The sequence below is a fragment of the Rattus norvegicus genome, chromosome 8 (genome assembly GCF_036323735.1).
Source record: "Rattus norvegicus strain BN/NHsdMcwi chromosome 8, GRCr8, whole genome shotgun sequence".
NCBI classification, from domain to species: domain Eukaryota; kingdom Metazoa; phylum Chordata; class Mammalia; order Rodentia; family Muridae; genus Rattus; species Rattus norvegicus.
In genome coordinates, this window is record NC_086026.1 from 76,235,958 (window position 1) to 76,259,216 (window position 23,259).

The 23,259-nt window shown below is 41.3% G+C and overlaps 1 protein-coding gene across 9 annotated transcripts; it reads right to left on the reverse strand.

Annotated features, from left to right (window-relative positions):
* Window positions 1-869: 869 nt before the first annotated feature.
* On the reverse strand, window positions 870-23,055 carry Aph1bl2 (aph-1 homolog B, gamma secretase subunit like 2). Of its 9 annotated transcripts, none has more exons than NM_001409174.1 (6): window positions 22,767-22,943; window positions 21,372-21,542; window positions 15,221-15,291; window positions 14,320-14,442; window positions 8,002-8,129; window positions 870-5,202 (listed from the first exon to the last, which is right to left on the reverse strand). In NM_001409174.1, exons 1-6 carry the CDS (start codon window positions 22,877-22,879, stop codon window positions 5,035-5,037), a joined length of 774 nt encoding a protein of 257 aa, NP_001396103.1. In that variant the 5' UTR covers window positions 22,880-22,943; the 3' UTR covers window positions 870-5,034. The 9 variants fall into 9 exon arrangements, 6 of the variants coding, with proteins under 6 accessions (NP_001396103.1, XP_063122263.1, XP_063122265.1 ...); XM_063266193.1 differs by lacking the exon at window positions 22,767-22,943 and adding an exon at window positions 22,259-22,510 and having other exon boundaries at window positions 4,665-5,202; XR_010054032.1 differs by lacking the exons at window positions 870-5,202; window positions 22,767-22,943 and adding exons at window positions 14,013-14,172; window positions 22,259-22,718 and having other exon boundaries at window positions 8,001-8,129.
* Between the last annotated feature and the right edge of the window lie 204 nt (window positions 23,056-23,259).

Genomic DNA, 23,259 nt, shown 5'->3' on the forward strand with positions numbered 1-23,259 from the left:
TGAACATCTGTATTTATCTAATAAACCTTTAATGCTAAATATATCCCTCTCTACTCACTTCCCAGGGACTTTGATGTGGTAACTGTTTTCCTCTCTCTTCAACGTCAACATTTTCCCCTTTCTACTGAATTATTCCCATCACAATACATTTCCAACAGAGTTACAGCCTCTGCGGCTCCCCATCCTCCTCAGGCTCTCCTCCCACCCCTCTACAGCACTGTACCCAGGAGACTGGCATGTCCTCCCATTCTCTCGAACCAGCTCCATTTAGGTGATCAGCCTTTTCTCCACGGTGAAATTGTTTCCATAAAGGTCACCAGCAAGTTCCATCTCTCTACATAATACCATCCACTCCTGCTCTTCTTACTCATCAGTCAGCAGTATTTGACAGCTTCTGCTCTTGTTCCCAGCATACCACCCACGCTGGTTTCCTCCCTTCCTCCCTCCTAACTGCTCCCCTTTCCAGCTCTCACATGGGTTCCTGCTCCATGGTTCTTAGCCAGCACCTGTTATTTTGTATCTATATAAACTGCCCAGTGAGTGTCATGCTCCTAAAATCTAAAATAATATGTATTCAAGTCTTCTATATTATTCATAATTAGTAGCATATGCTATAATTTCCTTAACACAATAGTTACAGACTTTTGAGGCAGGGTCTCACTGTAGCTCAAGCTGGTTTGAAGTGACTCACCCTAACAGGCCCTGGGATTACAGGTATGAACTTCATGACTGGCTAAACTTAGCTGTTTTAATCTATGTGGTTAACTATAAGTTCTAAAGTGACAAAAAGACTCTATAATATCTTGTTTCTTCCATCCTTTAAACATGTCTAAATAGTGTGTGTGAAAGTCAAACCCCAAGAAAGCACCTGACATTCCACCTTTTATTTTACACAAATACTTTTTTAAAGTATAGTTTTACATGATTTATACTTAAATAACAAATATCATATACAAGTCACTGAGCCTTAAAGTATTGGACATGTTAAAATGTGTGTTGAATGGAATACAAGTGTTCTACTCAAATCTAGATCAATAAGTCAGCTGAACAGTTCTTCTATTCTAATTTTTGATAAGATGAAGACAAAATATTTATATTTTTCTAGTAGAAGATTCTCACATCTGAGGCTGTTCATCAGGAAACCTCCATTCTAACTAAACCCCAAGTAAGTGACACCTAGCAAGACTCACGACTTTATTGAGAAAGGGCCAGTGAAGCGGTAGCCGACGCTGGGCTGACACATGAGGAGTGTGCACCTCCTCAGCTGTATTGAAAGTATACTGTACTGTAGCTCAGAGCTATTGGTCCAGAGGCTGGGTCATCCAGGAAGATGATCAGTAGAAACCTGGAACGGCCCCACTTCAGAAGGGCCAACTCTCACCATATGGATTCCAATGACAGGTCCTCCCAGTTTTCTGACCCTCCTGTCTGAGGGCAAAGGGCATACATGACCCCTTAGCTGCCTCATCTCCTCACTAGGGGAGGAAAGTGACAAGACTAAGCTATTTGAAGCTGCCAAGTAGAAGCTAAATCATGCTGTTTTTGCCTGCCTCTGTCTTCAGCTACTACTCTGTAAGGATTTGTAAGTTCACTCTTTCACAATTTTTTAGAGAGTTTTCAAAGTAAAACTCCAAAATCCTTAAGGGTTTTTTCCCCTTTACTTGGCTTTAAGAAGCCTCAAGAACATCTTTGTGCCAAATTGATTCTGAATACAGAGATATGAGACATGCCTCATGGATTGTAAATTAGCTAATGAACTTCACTTTGGAAGTCTCATAACTAATCAGTAATAAACAACAGAATGTACAGCCAAGTTTCAAGCAAGGCAGTAACTATAGTAACAGATACTGAAGGATGGTCTACTCCAAATGAGTGAGATATTAAGAATGAAATGTTAAATAATGTTTTTACTGCCCATTGGAAAAAACACAGGTCTGGAAGGTCTGCTGCTACAGAGTGAAGGTCATAAAGGTTTAACATATAAAAACGTTATAGATGATACACAGAGATCGTGCTCATTTCCTCTAAACATTAAAAAAGACTAAAGTAAAGCCTACTGTTAAACTAAGAAAATAAACATTGTAATCGTAATGATATCCTTTAGCTAGGCATGGTGGCACATGCCTACAATCGCCAGCAAGGGTTTAGTGCTCACATCTATTGTTTACACCTGTGTTGATACAGGGCTGAAGCTAATGTAACAAGAACTAGGTATAGAAAGCCTCTCTCACAGTACTTACATTTACTGGGAACAAAAGGCATCTTCTGTGCAGTCTGAAGACACTGTCCTCACCTCCTTTGAGCACATTTCATCTGAAGAGGTCACTGTTACTACACTGCTAGTTAGGCAAGCAAAAGAACAGACGGGTGGCTTTACGCAGCTCCAGTAATGAGCACTGGTTCAAACAAACTAAAGATAAACGTGGCTTATATAAGAGCGCAACTGAATCTGTCCCTGATATTCACATGGCCAACGAATATCTGTTACACAAGCGCTAAAACAATGTTCAAGATTCCAGGTCAATTTTATGTGCACTTTTCTCTCTTCACAGAAAACCTGTGCGAAGCACAGCATACAACATCCAGGCTACTCCTTTTCAATTATTAATAAGAGCAGCATTTCAGTGTGTATGTGTAGGACTCCTCCTCCCTCAGGCTTCCTAGGTAAGGTGCAAAGCAGGCTATTGAGAGAGTTCTGCCTGAGCTACAACGACACTCACAGTATCAGAACTACTATAGGCAACCAAGGACTACTCAATAATTTCCTCAACTAAGTTTCTCTAGGCAAATTCCCTTCCAATGTGTGATGGTTCTATTGTTGTTGAGTATGCATGCTCTGGTCTGTGTAGGCACGTGAATACAGTTGCAGTTGAGAGCCAGATGCCTTGGAGCTCCTGGAGCTGTACTTAGAAGTGGTGGTGAGCTGCTCAAAGGAGGTTCTGGGATCTGAACTTGAGTTCTCTGAAAGAACAGTATGTGTGCTAAACCAGTGAACCATCTTCCCAGCCATTCATCTGAGCTTTTATTAATTGAGATTTTATAATTGTCTCATTTGTAATATCATGGTTTGCTTAGATTATTTGCTTAGAGCTCAAGTTTAACAACAGTCAAATTCTCAGGTTCTCCATACCTCAGACAAGCAAACATTTTATCAAAATATCTACATACAAGGTGTATAAGACAGCAGTAATAACCAATGATATGTGTTTCTTCCTTAGTTTAACAAGAGAAAATACCATGTTCAGGAAGAAACACATCCCAGCTCTGTGGGCATCTACTTGTTTTTGGCTCTGTAAAGTGAAGTTTGCTGTTTTTCTTTCTATGTCTTTGTCTTTCTACTCCAAGGAAACTCTTATATAAAACTACAAATCTACGAACTCCAGCAAAGGCACTGCCATGACTTAGAGCTGAAGTAGCCTTTAAGGAGGTAACCACGGTGGCTTCTCGGGAAGTCTGTAGTCTTGCTAGAAGCTTCTTACTCTTGCAACTCTACACTGAGACACTCACATATTTTAAGCATGGTGGGAGTTCATAATTAAGGTTTAGTTCCTGGTTAAGATTCTAGTCAGCTCGGGGGTTGGGGATTTAGCTCAGCGGTAGAGCGCTTGCCTAGGAAGCGCAAGGCCCTGGGTTTGGTCCCCAGCTCCGAAAAAAAAAAAAAATTCTAGTCAGCTCAAAACATTGGCTGCATCCTCATTTCAAACACATCCATCTTCTTGTCACCATGGTGCTGTCACGCTCATCTTCAGTGTCACTGTCAAGCCCTCTCTCTGCTGCCCCTGGTTCTTACGGAAGTGCATATGTGTGCTGGGTTCACCAAGGCATCACTTCCATGTAGAGGTAAATTTCTACTTCACACTCTAAGTTCCTAGAACACTTGGACTGGGAACAGTTTCCACAGTAGGCTCACAATTCAGTAGCATTTCCTCTTACAGAGGAAGCCAGAGGACTGCTCTGGAAGACTAACAAAGCCCTCTGACAGTCCTATAAAGAGAATGCTGTTTGTGTCGCTGAAAGGAGAACCCAGACAAACCCTGAAGATGAAAAGTTACACGCCAGCTTGAAATCTGACAGCTTAATGACGATCGCCAATTTTACCACGTACCATTAGGGCAATGGCACTGTTTGGTGTCACAGGAGGAAATGAGAAGTGTCATTGTCACACTACTTTGTGGTTGAGCTACATTCTCACAAAGTCCAGAGAAGATCTTCCAGAGGTATATGGTTCATCTCCCTACCCAGCTTCTCAGAGATAAAAAATGGTGAGCTTTACCTTGACGAGGCCAGCTTCAGACAGCACACACAGCAGCTTAAACTGAGGAGGCTATGTTGCTATTAGTATTATATAATGAATAAACTTTTAGAATGCATAGAAATTGCACTGCCAATTTCTTCCAAGGAAATCAGCATATAACCAATCCTCAGAGCCTGGATTTACACTCAAATAAATAATTTAGTACCTGAGGAAGAAAAATTTAAAATGGAAAAAGTAGCAAGAAAACTACAGGTTATCTATGGACCTTACCGTGGCTAAGTTATAATGTCGGTGTAGGTTACTGCATTTAAAGGCACAGCCTATGATGCTGGTGAAGGACAGCAAACCCATCCACAGACAGAACAGCCCTTTAGTCTGTGACGTCAGTGCATAAGAAGACAAGGGCTACCCAGGTTTTCAGAAATTTACTTGCTCAGCAGAGGTTGGCTTAGGAGACAAATACAGAACTGCCTTTGGGTTCTCTGAAACTTCCCATTGGACCCCAGTGACTCAGCTGTATTGCACATCTGGGATACTCGAGTCTGGAGGGGAGGCCCAGAAGCATCAGGCTTTGTTTCCCCAGATGCCTCAAATGTGCAGCCAGGCTGCAGGCCACACTGCAGCTCTTCCAGAGGCTGCTGCATGAAAGCACAGGACAGTTGCAGGCTAGAAGCTCTGCTGCTCCAAAGCTCCAGAAGAAAAGGGTCATTTTAGAACAGAGGCCAGCTGCCCTTCCTCTGGCACACAGGCTGCTGTTTGGAGGTGCTGACCGTCAGAGGTTATCTGGAGCGCTGGTTGTAAAGAAGAAAGTCCTTGTCTTGGCAGAGCAGACAGAGTTTCAGGCTTCGGCGGCTGCCTCCAGCAACACAGAATGCCCAGATGCCCATGAGCACCATGATTATATATGCTGTCACCAGATTCACTTCATAGTGAGGACTTAGTAAAGTCTGCAAGGGAAAAATAAATCAGTTTGGATAAAAGCACAAGTTCCTTAAACACGTGGAATAAACAGAGATAGAGGAAAATACACAATGCTTCCAATAGCTGGACTGTCTCACAAACAGGAGATGGATGTCATCTCTGTCTCAGAAAGGCACAGAACAATCTACTAAGCAGACAGTGGTCTGTGAACTTGCATTTTGATTGACTCAAATGGCAACCCAGAAGACAGCTGTTAGCCAGAACCCAATGGGATACTTAACAGGAAGCACATGGAGCATATGCCTAACTTATATCCATTTCTGTGTTAAGTTGGCTCTAAGAGTTTACAAGAAAGTCAGGTACACCTAGGTTACTTTAATATGAACCATTAGTATTCAAAGGAACATGAGGAAACAGAGTCAGATTTTGGCTGTGCAATGTCTATGGATTCCACAAGTTTATTCATTATAAACACCAACAGCAACATAACTCTTGGCAGAGCACATGTTTATTATGGATTCAATGTCCAACACCAAAGCATGACTGACAGAGTGCCAAAGGGCGCTGTGACCGAAATCACTGAGGACAAGGTTTCGCCGTGATGGGACTTATATACCTCATAAGTAATGATAATGAAATAAATTAACTGCAATTCATGATTGATGCTAAGACAGAATAGTGGCAGTTGTGACAAATGCTAGGATGAGAACAAGGTGATTTACTTAAGGGATGATGGAGGCCCTGAGGAAGTGGCACTTAACCTGAGACAGATAAGAGTGGGAATGAACTAGCCCTGTGCAGGCTGGCCATGGGAGGAGCAAAGGTGAGGACAGAGCTGGATACAGGTGAGAACTAGAGCCAGCAGGAATACAGTTTAGAGGACTGGAGAGGTGGTTAAGGGAACTGGCTGATCTTCCCTGGGGTCCTGAGTTCAATCCCTGGCAACTACATGCTGGGTACCGCATGGTGGGTCATAACTATCTGTACTGAGATCTGGTGCCTAATAATTTTTTTTACAAGGATTACAGTTTAGGAATGGAGGAGCAGATGAGGTCAGGCAACTGTGAAACCAGCAGCTAAGCAATGTGAATGTTACTGTGTGTGATACAGGGTCTTGTAGAGGGTTTAGATTGGGATAATGATGATTGGCTTTGATCTTTAAACTGCATAAAAAGGATTAGAGGGACAGGTGAGTCAGGAGATGAGTTAGGAGGAGCCTGCACTGCTGAGGAGAGAGTGCGTGGTGATCTAGGCAGGTGTGGTGCAGACTAAAAGCAGATCAGATGAGCTCATGGGGCTAACTGATGGACTCAACGGGAGGAGGATGTGAAGACTGGCTCTTGTATTTCTGGCCAAAAACCTTGAACACATCCCTGCCTCCTCTTCCTCTCCTAGGCCTCATCCACCTTGCAGGAAGCACTGATGGCTCCACTGTTGATTCCTGTTTCCTGAATCCGGCCATTTCTCATGCTTCACTGCTCTTTGATCCCAGTCCTCCCTGCCTTTCCTGACTGAGGTGACCGCTCCCGGCTAGTGTGCTCTTAGGGCAGCAGTCAACGCAGTCCTTTCCAGGTGTGTGTCAGATTACCCCACACACAACGCTTCCCTCATTTTGTATTTTAAGATAGGATCTCACTCTGTAACCCAGGCTCGGCAAGATACACAAGTCCTTGCTTGGCTTTACAAAGATGCCGTCACATTAAAGACAACTCTAGTATCCACAGATACTGCACGGATAACCATGGAGGAGGCAAAGGGGTTGCATCTTAGTTGGATTGGAGGACAAGAAGACCAGTGGAGAGAGTACGATAGGGAGCTCTAAATGGACAGACAGGAGAAGCAGGAGGAAGGGTCCATCAGTAGAGACATTTTTAAAATGTTGGTTTGTTATTATTATCATTTGTGCAGTATGAAATGCACATGTCAAGATGCAGCTGTGGAGATCAGGGGACAGTTTTTGGGAATTGGATCTGACTTTCCATAATGAACTCTGTGGCTCAAACTCGAGTCATCAAGTTTGTCTAAAGCACTCTTACTTGCTGACCCACCTCCTGGCCCAAGGAAACCTATCAGTGCTGTGTGGAAAGTGTGCAAAGGGTCATGGCAGGGTCAGTTTAACAACTGTCATGTATCTGAATGACAGATTACCAGTCAAATCCAGGTCACTACACACTGCTTTAAAAATAAGCCTGACACATGTTTTAAACTATACTTTGTGAACTGGCACTGTTATGATGTCAGGGAGGAGTGGAACCCACACTTCTGCTACTGGTCAGACAGTGGAAAGGGTCACCATCCTACAGAGCATGTTTTAGCAATTCGTATCAAGCACTCAGAATACTCACACCAACTGTCAGTTGGGTCCCTGCCTCAAAACTTAGACATATGGGGAAAGACCATGCACATAAACAGTTAGGAAAGCTTTACAGCATCCACAACAACAACAAGAGGGAAGAGATTAACCAGCCAAATTCAAGTAATTTTCATGTAACCATTTAAACTTACTAAAATTTGTATCTTAAGGGGTTTGTCATGAAGGAAAATTGTTTCAGATACGCTTCATAACACAAGCACAATGCCAGCTATTTTAGGCTTGGCCATACATCCACTAAAGGACAGGCATGGGAAAATCTCTAATGAGACAGACCCCATATTGACAGTGACTGTCACTCTACTACAACTGGCAGGACCCACTGTCCACTTCCAGGGCTTTGCTGGTTTGTGCTCATGTCCCCATGAGCCTGTACCTCCTCTGGGGTGGAATCCAGCACTCAGATGTCTGCACTTGAGCTCTGTAAGCACCGGGAAAACAGCGCCACACTCACCTGGGTGGACACCAGCAGGTGGGTCAGGAGAACTGTGAGGAGGATGTACCACTTATTCTTCTCACAGCCGTCAAAAAACACGATGCCCCAGAACACGTGCAGCATTATGATAACCAGCGTCATGAAAGCTGAAAGACAAGTCAGCAGTCAGTGGCCAGGCCTGCAGACAGCAGGCCCCAAGGCCAGTCGAACGCCACTACTGTTCACCAGCTCTGAGGGGCCCCTGGCTGCAGTCACAGAATCTGACCACCACTGCACAGAACTGGCTTTGAGAAGAACTCCAAGTGAACTCTCAAAGATGCATGTCTCGCTGGAAGTGGGGTCCAGCCTTTGTGGCTGGTATTCCTCTAGAATATGGCCTGTTTGACAAGAAGCCAACTTGGATTTGGTTTTCAAAGAAGATCCCTAAGGTATGCAATGAGGTTAGTATAAAATCTATTTAAAAATATATATATAAGTGGTTTGCTTATATATGTGTCTGCGAATATGACTAATGACGGAAGAGGCCTGGCAAAGGCACAGGATCTGTGGGAATGGAATTATAGATAGTTGTGAGCTGATTTGTGGGTTCAGGAAATTGAACCTGGGTCCTCCAAAAGCACAGCCAGTGCTCTTAAGCACTAAGCTATATCTCCAGCCTTAATACAGCTAGTTCCTAGAGAACCGATGCATGGTCAAGTTTCAGAATCCCGAGAAGCAGGCATTCTCGTAAGTGTGCACGAGGAGACACAAGAATATTTACACCAGCACTGCAGCCATAACGAAGAATGCCCACCCTTACCACAACGGATAAGTAAAACACTGTGTGCTCACAAAGTGAGCTACTGTGTATTACCCTCGGCATGGACCATCTCAGGAACACGGGGCTGACTGAGAGCAAACACACTGTGAACATGTATGTTATTCACATGCAGTAAGACAACCACAAAACAACATTAAAGACATAACTGTTGTGCCTACAGGACAGTAAGCTGTCACATCTCTGTGACAGTGTCTTCATGCCAGGCTCTGGCAGACCATACCAAAAGGATTTAATTCAAGTCCAGCCATCATTCTGAAGAGGACAGTTCCTAAGGACAGATGCCTGCCAATGGTGTGACACTGAGACCACTTAAGAAGTCCAGGGGCTACGTTTGCTTTTTTAAATATACCTGAGTCAAAAAGACCAAGGCAAAACCTGACACAATGGGAATTCTTTTTAAATCATAGTGTTTCTAGCTGTCAATCAAATGTCAAGGGAAGTCACTGTCACAGGCATTTGGCATCTGGCTGGCAGCCTCTGCTTGCCCTTCTCTCTGGGCACTGCCATGGCTGCTAAGATTAGCTAAACGTGCTCCCAGGGTTAGCTAGAGCCCAGCTACCTGGGAAATGCTCTTACAGGTGACATTTTTCAACCTGTTCTTATCCAAAACAGTGTTATCCTGCAAGCTTCCAACAAGTATCCTCTGGACCTCATGGGCCCTGATCTTGTTTCCAAATTCTAGACATTCTGAATGTCTTGATCCTTCCTATTAAGAAGTCTGATGGGCTGGAGAGATGGCTCAGCGGTTAAGAGCACCCGACTGCTCTTCCAGAGGTCCTGAGTTCAATTCCCAGCAACCACATGGTGGCTCACTACCATCTGTAAACAGATCCGATTTCCTCTTCTGGTGTATCTGAAGACAACTACAGTGTACTTATATATAATAAATGAATAAATAAATCTTTAAAAAAAAAAGAAGTCTGATGGACTGACTTTGCCTCCATTGTCATGACATCTCATCTCAGACTAGCATTCAAGGCCCTGTACAGTCTAGACTCAAATGACTTTAACAGCAGATCCTCTATGAATCTTCAATTGTATCTTTATGTCAGAAACACTGAACTCAAGCCAGGCATAGTTGTGCAGCAATTGGGAGAATAGAGACAGAAATAGGTGTCTTAGAAGTTCAAAGTCATCCTTAGGTACACAATAAGATTGTGGCTAGCCTGGGCTACACAGTACTCTCAAATACAAAGAAACAAAAAACAGGACTTCTCTCCTTCTTTCCCCTATCATATCATCCCCTCCCCTCCTTCTTTGTATGTAAGTGTGTATGTATATATCTATGTATGCATGCACACATATGTATACATATACATACATAGACATACATCCCTCCCCATTCTAGCACACCTACTACTTGCTGTAAGATGAAACACAGGGTCTAGAGGATGGCTCAATAGGTAAAGGTGTTTGCTGCCAATGTTTCATACCTGAATATTCTTTTTTGAAGGAAAAAACCAACTTTCATAAGTTGTCCTTGAACATCCATAAATGCACACACACATAAATGTAATAAAAATTTAAGATCCAGCACAATGTCATTTTCAGTAAATATTGCCCTGATACATACATACTCTTCTCCATAGTTTTCATAAATTTGTTTTTAAGAATCCTGTTCCCAAGACCAACCTGCATTGAGCTCATGGCAATCTCACTGCCCCAGCCTCCCAAGTATGGGCATTACAGGTATAAACCACTACATCTGGCTTCCGACTCTTGTTGCACTCGATACACATTTACTGAGAGTGGAGACAGCCAAGTATGAATATTCTGGGTATGTATCTTTAAAGTCGGATAACTCTGGTTTAGAATCCCACTTGTGTGGATTTACACAAGTTGTTTAACTCTGTATTTCCACATCCTTCACTTCTAACATGGACCCACTCCACTCTGCAGACTTGGGTCCTTAGCTATAGTGTCAGGTAGGAAAGTAAACGTAGGTCACCATGTTTATCCAGATTCTTGGGTACTTGGCTATGGAGTAAAACCCATTTCTCTCTACTCTTGTAGATTTTCCTTCCTCTCACCCTGTCTTATTACCACATTTCTTTTCTTCCTTTCCTTCATTATCCAACAAGGATTTTCTCAGTGCCCTGTTCACATGGGTGAGTCTGAGCCCTGAGGCTATTGCCATGTTAGGATCAGCTACCCCACCTTCAGCTTTCTGTTTTATTAGTGTAATGTTACTAACACCCCTACATTCTGGCTGGCTTTATAGCACCATATAACAGATACTTAGAAACTGGTTTTTGCTTTAAAAAAAAAAAAAAAAAAAAGCACGGACTCCTTACTCAGATAACTGAATGAATATATCTGCCTCCACCTCGTGTGTCTCCATTCTTGTTGGATACCTGTTTTCCCCTGTAGTGGGCATGATAATCATTCAAGAAGAGTCTGTCTTAAAAACTAGGGAGCCCTAACCTAACTCATTGCCCTTCAAAGTTAAAGGCATAAAGATAAGAGTAACTGAAGCAGCTTACTTTCTGCCTTTACATGTCCTGTTCCAGACCCCCAAAGGCACCTAAACGTCTTCAGTCATCATCCTAAGCGTGCATTCATCTGGGATCCTAGGAACAGAAGAGCTGACTGGCGAGAGCACTTCCCAGCTTGGGGAAATTCCCATGCTTTCCTGAATCAGGGGCAATTATCTCATGAGAACTTGCTTATCCCCTCGAGTCATAGGACATCTTCAGACCATCTTGCAGGACCAGAACGGAGACCCTGACCAATCAGGACCACACACTGACAGTTTAACTGTGCACAGCTTTGCCCTCACACCTCAAGTCTTCTCTTCAAATGGAAGGCTCTTGTCAGTGCTCTCAAGATGTACTTGGGGATCCCTGGATCCCCATGACTGATCCTTTCCCTAGTGCCCCATATTGACCTCTCTTTCAAACTTTTCACATTGCTCATCTCAACTGGGTGTAGAGTAGACCGGTGTCTAATCCAAAGCTGTAGGGACTTTGAGAAATGGGGCTTTTGTCTCAATATTCCAATACTGACCAGGAGCTAAATTTACTATAGCAAAACATTGTGAAGTATTTATTCCATCTACAACTGGTAAGAAATGGGGGCCTGAATATCTAAACTATCCTGCCTCATACAAATATCTACACTCATGCACACTGCTTTGACACTTATTAACAGACGGAATCCCAGCTAGAGTGAAAACCTGTAACAGCATCTGCCTTCCCTTCCCATTGCAAACCCTTCTCGTTAAACCTGACATACAAAATCCTAAAAGTCCTTCAGAAACTCTGATGCTAAAGTTTGCTTTATTCTATTCTTATTGAGAACAGAAAAACATGGGGCAAAGAGATAGCTCAGCAATAAGAGGTCTTGTTATAGTTATAATACTAGGCCTAGTTTCATTTCTTAATGACACTAATCAAAGGCACATATGACATAGGCAAAGAACTGCACAGTGTCTGTGCGTCACACTACTCTTCCTCACTGTAACATTTATATTATGCTTTGTGTACTTAGGTGTATGTCTTTACAGTCGAAAGGTATGAAGAAATTGTTAATAATTATTTGTAGACTGCATACTTAAACATTCAAAAGCACTTCTCACCAAATACTAAATTAATGATTCAGGATATGACTTGAACTTGGGACCGCAATCCCATATTTCCTTCTCTACAAAACATTTCCAAGAAAGAGCAATGAGTGTAATTACTGCTGTCCTGCTCCACAACCACAGATAACAAGGAACTAACTTATACTTATGTGTAAGATACATGTAAGTATACTATATGGGTACTTCATAAACTATGCCTGTCTGTAACATAAAAATCCATGTATATACAGGTATCACATGGGTTGTGCATTATTAACTATGGGAGACATAGATGGAGATGCTAATTAACAACCCCATACTCCTTACTTATTCTAATTACCATTTTAGGTACAAATCTACTTATCCTAGGGATTCATTTTAGGCTGGCCTTGAAAACAGCTGAAGGGAGTTAGCACCATCTAGAGGACAAAAATCTGTAGTAATAAAGGAGGATGGAAGGAAATGGGCTCCTACAATGATGTAAAGAATAAGAAAATTTACAAGTAACACAGAGGCTGTCTTATTAATTTCTATTAGATTCTAACAGACATTAGCCATTAAAACGACATTTGATTCTTTTATACAAACTTGACATGATTATCACTTAAATTATATGTCATAAATATCCCAGTTTAGAAATATTTACAAAGGTAGGCTGCTCTGTTGGAAGCAACATTAAGCATGACCTATTAACACACTTTCCCTTAAGTCCGAGCAGGAGTCTCAGGGTCTGAACTGGATGCTGTAGGCCTCAGAAAGTCAAGACCTTTCAAACGGGGAAGATTAACTTGCTGGCTGCACGGAGAATGGATTCACTTGAGAGGCTGACAGCACTGATGTCCACAGGAGAGGCTGAGATTGGAACTATCAAGGAAACAGAATGGTGGAGGACTGTCACCAGGCTCAGGGACAGCATGGCAGACAGATGGCTCTAAGCTACTGCAGCTTTTAAAAATTGGTCATTTCTCTATATAACCTTTTTATTCTATTAAAGGCTACTGAACCTCTTTATTTTTTGGTCATATTTCCCTAAAGATGGTAAGTTTCCTAATGACCTTTAGCCTGGGGGTGAACGTTGATTTAATTGAATAAAAAATGGGTATATGAGTTCCCTTATTTCAATGATAAAACTGCTATTGATCTAAACATAAAATAATATTCTGATTATAAAACAAACTTGTCATTGTACTATAATTTGTAGCAGCTAGAGAATGAAAAGTAATGTGAAAAGAGTTGGTCATTTTTAATGCACCAATTTGTTTACTATTTTTCATTCTAAATTGAAAGATCATATCATACTGCCTACCTGTAAATAGCAATAAGCTATAGATAAATCAAAGATTAGAATTTAGGGCTTGGGTCTTATACTGAGTCCCTAGCACTGAACAAGAAGAAAAACAGGGGCTTACAGGCTTATAATAAAAATAATATAAAATCTCAAAGCAAAGAAAAGGTAGCTCATAAAAGTTAGCTGCTAATGTTTTACACACACACACACACACACACACACACACACACACACACACACACACACATATATATAAATTCTTATGCACGATAAGCTCTTGTAATATTCTTAAAGCATTCCAGTCAAACCCCTGTCCCCACTTATAGGTCCTTCGCTTAGAGTGCCTAAGAATATCTTACCTTTAAAAGGCTTAACACAGGGCTGGAGAAATGGCTCAGCATTTAAAAGCACTGGCTATTCTTCCAGAGGTCCTGAGTTCAATTCCCAGCAACTACCTGGTGGCTCTCAACCATCTGCAATGGGATGTGGTGCCCTCTTCTGGTGTGTCTGAGTGCAGTACTCATATACATTAAATAAATAGATAAATAAAAAATAAATCTTTTTTTAAAAACGGTTTAACAGAAATTATCATTCAGTTGAATTCTGAAGCCAATGTAAATGATCCTTTAGAGCAGAACCCTGCACGGGCACAGCTATGACACATACCTGAATTAAGGAAGAACTGAGGAGAATCACCATGAATGCCCACTGTGCCTGGCCCCAAGGCATTAGACAGGGTGTTCACAAAGGAAAACACTCCACTCATGATTCCAAAGCCCAAGCCAGAAACTAAAGAGGAAGAAAAACACCGGTAAACCCTTTTCCTGTTATGAGTTCAGTTCAAATCTCATTTTCAGGGACATGGGGAATCCTACTTCACTGCAGGGGACACTCAGCATGTGTAAGGCATGGCTTAGCTACCACAGCAGAAGAAAGGAAGGGTGCTGCTGGAAGGGTGAGGAGGATTTGGTTCTTTGGACTGGAAGGAAGAAGGGAAGGAAACACCACCTGCTGTTGCTGAAGCATCAGTCAGCTCTGGGAGGCTGCGTGAGAAAGTAGGAGTAAGGGAAGTGCAGAACAGCATGAGAAGATAATGAGCAGGGGAGAGGCACAGAAGGGACTAGAGAGGAAGAAGAGGACTGTGTGCTGAAGGCCTGGCTTTGGTTTATTATAGCCAAACTGTGAGGGAGTAACTGACTGCACACAGACTGGGCTAACTCTACCTAGAGGCCTAGATCCAGTGAGTGAGGGAGTGTGTGTCTCTGCTACATACCTATACTTACGTGTGTGTGTGTGTGTGTGTGTGTGTGTGTGTGTGTGTGTGTGTGTGTGTGTGTGTATGTGTAGACATGCACACTGGTGCCTGCATGAGTTTTTGTGTACCATGTGCAGGCTCTGCAGGTGTTGTATCCCTTAGAGATAGACTTAGAGGTGGTTGTGAGCCACTGGGTGGGTGCTGGGAACTGAACTCAGGTCCTCTGCAAGAGCAGTAGGTGCTCTTAACTGCTGAGCCATCTCTCCAACACGTTTATTATTTTTCATCATGACACCACAGGGTCTAACTTACCATAGGCCAACAGTCGCATCGAGGGTGCTGTCTCCTCAGGGTTTATGCTTTTCAAACCCTCATTGGCTTTTCTAAAAGAAAAAAAACACATATTTTTTGCTGTTTTTACTTTTTAAAAAAGCAGTATAGAAAGGAGGTCACAGGACCCTTCAAAACTAGATATTAATGTGGCTTCAGATCAGGCTATACTCTCAATCCAGAGTCCATTTAAGTCAGACCCAATACTCTTTTGTTACTGTTGTTTGTTTTGTTTGAGACAGGGTCTCTCTACTTAGACCTGGATGTCCCATAACTAAATATGGAGACCAGACTGATCTCAAATTCAATAAGGTCTGCCTTCTTCTGCCTCCCAAAGGCTGGGATTAAAAGCAAGTGCCACCACACCCAGATTGAGCACATTTTCAAAAAATGAACTTAAGTGAGATTTCCGCCAACTCCATCTAGCTGATGTTTCCATAAAAGGAAAAATTAAAAATAATAGCAGCAAGCCAAGAGGGTTTGAGTTTAATATGAATAAAATCAGTGATCTAATTTCTGAGCCCAATGAATGTTTATTTCATTACCCTGAGGGATCTACCTCTCTGAATTTTGTACTTCCCAAAGTCTTAGGTCTCTGTCTCCACTGTATTGGCATTCTGTTATATTTTCCTCTGTGGCTATACTTACTCTCATTCCTCTTCCCCTCTTTCACACTGAAAATCCAAAATTAATCTCACCCTTCTTTTTTTTTATTTTTTTTCTCTTGTTTTGTTTTTATTCATGTACTCAACATTCCAGGAGCATCTACGGCATGCCAACAGGAGCAGTTTGTCTTCCCTTTCCCATCTCTCTGCAACACGATTCTAGGTGGGGTTTCACAACCCCGTTTGTTTTTATTCATTAAATTTGTTTTCTGACAATTTCACACATACACATAATACACCAAATATTCTGACGCAAGCATCTTGTCTCATCTCCCTGCTGCCCCTTTCTACCCCATCTCTTTCCTATAAATATCTTTCTTATGTTCGTGTCTGTTTGGTTTGTCTTTCCTTTTTTTTTTTTTAATAAAGATAAAAAAAATAAAGTGATTTATAGGTAGTAAAAAAGAAAAAAAGAACATACAATGTAAATAGCAGTTTCTATGGGAAAACTTTGAACAGAATTAAAATATTGAAACATGATATAAATATACAGATAATTTGTCTAAATAGTTTAACAATAATTATTCCAATATTTTCTCATTATTCATTATACATATTTAACATGTGCACTTTAATATCAATGTGTGTTGGCTGAATTGCTAAACTAGTTGTTGAAAAAGTTAATATATTGTTTCTCAGAGTTCTGAGATCTACTATATATGCCACAGTATAAATAAAAATGAAAAAATATTTAAACCTACAAAAATATTTTTTTTCATTGATTTCTTTTTTTTTAATTTAGAGAATACTTTATTAGTTTTTGTAATCAAACCCACGTATATAAGACCTTACATATTTAATACAGTGTGTTACCCCTGTACAAATGGAAAAAACTTAAGTTCAACATTTCTAGACCAATATGGCTGTTAATTTCTGTACAGTGCCAACTCAACACAGTAAACGGGGATACTTTTTTCCAAAGTTGACAGCACAGGTAAAGTTTCAAAAAATTCAAATTATATATCTGTATATATATATTTATATTTATATAAAAAGACCAATAATAGCAGTGTTATGCATCAACAGCAGCAACAGCTTTTCCAGGTTCTGCAGTCATCTGAACAAAACTGTAGAGACATCCAGCATACGCCATTAAAAAAAAAAAAAAGTAAAAAAACAAAACCCGAGAAAACAGCACAGTTCTGTTACTCTTGTGGTACCTGGCACCATTTTTTTTTAAATTAGCTTCTCAATCATCATCTGGAAAGAAAACATTCTGAGCAACATCATTAAAAACAGCTCTGATAAAGCACGGTCACTACTACGTATCATAAAGCAGGTACAAGCTATTTTACATCCACAGAGGTATGATACAGTACTGTCCTACATCTATAATACTAGAGGATACAATTTAAAAGGCATTATTTGAGACTTGATTCTACTTTTCCAGCAGAGGACCCAAAGGATGGTGTGACACAGCTTTGTAAAGAAACATACTCTAGACAGGATTTCCTTTCACTAGTGGCACAGTTCTAAGGATTCATTCTCTCCATGAATGTCAGCTAAAACCGTTATTAAAAAAATGAAATATCCCTAGAACAAAACCGTATAACCACCGGATTCACATGAAGATGACCTAGTGGAGACAAGCTGGACCTCACCTTACCAACAAGCTATCAAATCTGTTATGTTTAAACAGTGAGACCTCCAAGGAAGGAGATGCCAAGTAGTGCTTCAAAGCTTCGGACCACAATCAAACACAGCATCCTTTTCAACAGAAGCAGAAGCTCATCTGAATATGCTCATGGATGCTGACATCAACATTTAATCATCTCCTCACTCATCCAGGAAGAGGGGGAGATCAGTTACTACTGTACTTTATTGTGTTCAACCAAATCACCATGTTACAAAAATAGCAAGCTGCCATAATAAAAAATAAGGCTCCTCTATCCAGCACCAGATAGCATCATTTTACTTTCAAGCCTAGAAATTGCACACTTGTATATAAACCAACCGAAGATGAGGATTGAGAGTTCATCTTGGTGGATTTTTCCTTTGATGAATATGAAGTGTCCTTCCTTATCTTTTTTTATGACTTTTAATTGAAAATTGATTTTATTTAATATTAGAATGGCTACTCCAGCTTGCTTCTTCTGACCATTTGCTTGGAAAGTTGTTTTCCAGCCTTTCACTCTGAGGTAGTGTCTGTCTTTGTCTCTGAGGCGTGTTTCCTGTAGGCAGCAGAATGCAGGGTCCTCATTGCGTATCCAGTTTGTTAATCTATGTCTTTTTATTGGGGAGTTGAGGCCATTGATGTTGAGAGATATTAAGGAATAGTGATTATTGCTTCCTGTTATATTCATATTTGGATGTGAGGTTATGTTTGTGTGCTTTCATTCTCTTTGTTTTGTTGCCAAGACGATTAGTTTCTTGCTTCTTCTAGGGTATAGCTTGCCTCCTTATGTTGGGCTTTACCCTTTATTATCCTTTGTAGTGCTGGATTTGTAGAAAGATATTGTGCAAATTTGGTTTTGTCATGGAATATCTTGGTTTCTCCATCTATGTTAATTGAGAGTTTTGCAGGATACAGTAACCTGGGCTGGCATTTGTGTTCTCTTAGGGTCTGTATGACATCTGTTCAGGATCTTCTGGCCTTCCTAGTTTCTGGTGAAAAGTCTGGTGTGATTCTGATAGGTCTGCCTTTATATGTTACTTGACCTTTTTCCCTTACTGCTTTTAATATTCTTTCTTTATTTTGTGAGTTTGGTGTTTTGACAATTATGTGACGGGAGGTGTTTCTTTTCTGGTCCAATCTATAATTTCACCCTTCTAGTAGCATTCTTTTTTCTTTTGACTCAGGAACTGAACCCATGTCTTACACATACCAAGCACATATTTTCCCAGTGTGACACCTATAGGCTGCCCCCTTAAAGCAGGTAGCTGATACACTGAATGGTTAAATTTTCATGCTGGTACTTAATCATACAGTCTTCTGATTTTAAAATATTTTATATTTTTGTTTCATATTCCGAATTAGGATTCAGGATCGTAAGCAGTTTCATTTTTTATAATATGCTATATGATAAAATGCTGTTGTCAGAATAGGATAAAAGAAATCAATCCAGAGTGATCATACCTACACTTCTGTTACTGTCAGGTCACAAACCTACCAAAAGTCTGCCTATGTCCCCAACCATCACTCTGAAGACATTAGGAATGCTAGGTGTGGTTCGTTATATTACTGTCTCTGTTACTAAAACCTGTTACCCAAAACTTCTGCAGCCATTTAAAAGCCAGCTGAAGGGATATTTAAATTATATTTACTGTAAAGTGTGCTTATTAAAGTACTTTGGAATCAGTTTTTGCTGAAACAAAAGCAGGTGAGAAGAACTATAAAAATAGCTATTTCAGTGTTGCCCATTCAGAAGCACAGAATCCTCCCAAATTTAATGATTAAACTATATAAACATAAACTAACAGCATTCCTCTAGATTTGTTTTATTGGGAAAAATTGGACAGTTTAGTGGTTGCCACTCCAGAGAAATGTGAAGACAGCCACACAAATATCTGGGTCACATCTTTCCTACAATCAGGAATTAAGTTCCCAGGCATGTGGCAAGTGACTGAAATCCTAACACTTGTGAGGTGGAAGCAAGAAGGCCTGAAATTCAAGGTTATTCTCAGCTACATACTGAGTTGAAGGCCATTTAGGGATATGTGAGATTATGTTTCAAAATAAAATAAAGCAAACAATAACAAAATAACTAAAATTTTGTATTTATTTTATATACAAATCTCTTGATAATCTCCCATATATATATATGAATATTGAATATATTTTCAATCTCTCTCTGTCTCTCTGCCTCTTTCTGTCTCTGTGTCTCTCTCTGTCTCTCTGTGTCTCTGCCTCTGTCTCTCTCTCTATATATATATATATGTATGTATGTATGTATGTATGTATGTATGTATGTATATATGCTTGAAAATGAGTAAATGAGCCAGTTGTGATAGTTCAGCCTTTAATCCCAGCATTTCAGAAGCACTGGCAGATAGATCTCTAAATTTGAGTTTGATATCAAGTTCCAGGCCAGTGACAGATAGATAGATAGATAGATAGATAGATAGATAGATAGATAGATAGATAGATAGATAGATAAGAAAGTGATTTATAAGTAGTTTTACAAGGTTTAAAACTTGGAACCTTTAAGTTTTGTTCTTAGAATCTGGTAACAAATATAACAAGAGAGTTTTAGCAGTGAGAAGGAGAATCCCACACAGCCTGTCATCGATTCTGTTCATTGGGAACACAGAAACTGTTTTGTGCATTCTCACTTCCTAGTGTTAACAGCAAACTGTCAGTATCATAACATTTCCTCAGGAACTCTGTAACATGACATGAAGAAGTGTTCTCAACTCTTGAAATTATATATTTAAGATATTTGGGCTTTTTATTCTTTTGGTTTCTTTTTTTATTTTGGTTTTTTGAGATGGTTTATGTAATTAGGCTGGTTTCAAAATCACTATGTAGCTAGGAACCCAAGGCTACATCTCCAGCCCCTAAATACACCATTTTACAAAATTTTAAAAAACAGAGAGACTCTTCTTTATACAAAAACCCCTTTGTAGGGTAGAGTGTATAGGTCAGTAGTAGAGCTCTCCCCTAGCTCTCACAAAGACTCTGGTGTGCTAGGGATGGGTGTAGTAAAAGAAACAAAGAAACATACACTCTGTAGCAGTGATTATCTTAGATTTTTACTTTTCTGTATTTTCCTAAAATAGTTATTGTATCGCTATTATATAAAAACTGAATTAGGTTGCAAAATTTTCAATCCAAGTTTTTTTAAAAAATCCATATATTTCAGGTGTCATATAGCAGTTTTAGACAACACAGCAGTTACAGAGGATAAATATTAAGCAATGACAGTTGTGTTTTAGGCAAGTAAATAGATGCATAAATAAAGTATGGCATAAGAAATAAAATCAAATATATTCACTTACATCCTAACCCCAAAAATAAAAGCTCATGACTCAGGCTTTTTTAAATGTATTTGCAGACTTGAAACTATATTTTAAATGAGCCTCTGTTTCCCAGTACTAGTCAAAATAATGCAAGGTGTAATCTCCATAAGAATAATTTCCTTGAGGCGGTAGGAGGGAAACATGGAGTTCCAATGGGAAGAAAGCTCTTTATTGTTCCAGTAATTATTTCCCTGGGTTATTTTTCCTCAATAACAAATTTTTTCTGTTCACTCATTTCTTGCCTGTTTCCTCCCATTATAAGCTCCACCAGGCAGAGTTTCTGTCTCTTAATCACCTTTGTGCCTCAGTTTCTACCAAGTGTCTGTCACTGGGAAAGTTCTCAAGAAACACGTTTGGGAGGACGGAGGAGGGAAAGAGAAGGAGGAGGGGGAGAGCAGGCAGGCAAACCAGATTGTAAGTTTCAACACTTGGTATTTTCAGACTAAAAATGTAGCAATCAACAAATTATTCAAGTTTAACTGGGAATATAAAGCAAACACTTAACTTACTTTAACAGCCTATAATATGCAAGCCTGAACAGCTCTTGGATACAGACAGAGAGCAACACTCCAAAGATGAGCAGGTAATTCTGTACTGGTCCATCTCTGTTGTCAGTGATGACTCTCACTAGGAACCAGAAAACAGACGAAAGCAGCAGAGACACCAACCAGAAGAAGGCACTGGAATGCATAAGAAAAAAAGAAGATCACAAGTTAGCAATGCACAGGCTTAATAATGACTTTAAATCAAAACCTGCTTGAGTTACAAATTATTTTTAGTAAACAATTCTCATAAAGTGGTGTTTTGGGCCTGAACTTTTTCTCCTAGTGAGACAAATAGTCCTTCCAAGAGGAATGTCAGGTGTGCTTAACAAGAGCGATTCAGTGACCCTGATGTGTGACACTAGGATACTATCTGCCAAGGGCTGACTAAAAGGAGCTTGGTTTTTCTACTTTTCCTAAGAGATGCTTTACCTCTGTGTGCTATAGAAATATACAGCCAGTGTCGGTTGCAAATCTCATATCCTTTAAAATCTCCAGAAAATATACATTTACTGGTTAGATACTGCTTTTTAAAATTTATTTATTTTTATTTTTAATCCTTTTTTACAGTCCAGGCTTCATCCCCCTCCTGATCTGCTCCCCTAACCCCCATTGCTCCCCATCCCATACCCACCCCGACCCTGTCTCCAAGAGGATGTCATCTCCCCTGTCCCTACAACACCCACCCCACCAGGCTTCCCCACACTCTGGGGCATCAAGTCTCAGTGTCTTTTTCTGAAAGAAAACAAATACCTAAAGCCTGCATTAATATAGTGGGAAGTTCAGAAGTTGCAAACTTCTGGCAGGTGCAAAGAGACCAAGATAAGCATTCACCGGCAGAGTTTGATATTTACCAAGCTCCCGGGAGGACATGCCTGGTCAGAATATTTGTATTATTTGGGCTTTCATCCTGGACTGCACCCCAGTCAATACCCAGGGTGTCTACAAAGAAAACCTGAGACTGAGTAGCCTGCACAGACATTCTGAGTCCGAGGATTGATGTGGAGGTGGGGGCCAGGGAATAGGTATCTGATCCCCAGGTGACTTCAACGGCAGAGAGCTAGAACGACTCTTCGCTGCCGCTGAGCACTGGGTGAAATGAGAGATTCCTACGGAAAGACAAAGGGTCCATACACAAATGCATCTACTAGTTCCCACACTTAGCCCACAGAAGCCAAGGGGCGCCCGCGTAGCCTACGGGCCTGCTCTTCTCAGACCCTCCCAGGAACAGAAGAGCCTCGGGTTCTCTTAGCCCTTGGACGATCCCACAAGCTGGAGCCGCTGGGAGATGGGGATCCCGGGCTCGTGGGAATCCAGGAGAGGGAGGGAACCCGCGGTGTCCGGGACTCGGCTTAACCTCACCCGGCGATGAGGAAGATGACTCGCAAAGGATCAGTGGCGATGGTGAAGACGTAAAGGGAGAGCGCGGGCCCGAAGGCGATGAAGGCGCAACCAAAGAACACCGCAGCCGTCATGACGCCCGCGGAAGCCAGTCCCCGAGGGCCCTGCAGTGCCCAGTGGGCAGCGGGTGCCCGGGTACGGGGCGGGGCTGGGTTGCGAAACTCCCGCTGCGGTCAGAGCTGAGGAAGAAGGGGCACTCAGGAGGCGGGGCCTGGAGATGCTCTAAAGCCGAAGGCCAAACGGCGCTCGGGAGGCGGAGCCTTCGAGGATGAGGGGCGTGGCTTCGGATACACAGATCCAGTCAGAACAGGAAACGGAGGCCGAAAGGCGGAGCCTGGAGGTGTCCCACTCCCAGTTAAATCGGTGCGAGGTCTGAGCCTAGGAGGCGGGGCTTCGAGTTTCTCCAAGACCCGTCAGAGCCAGCATGCAGTGCGAGCTCAGAGTGCCGCTCTAC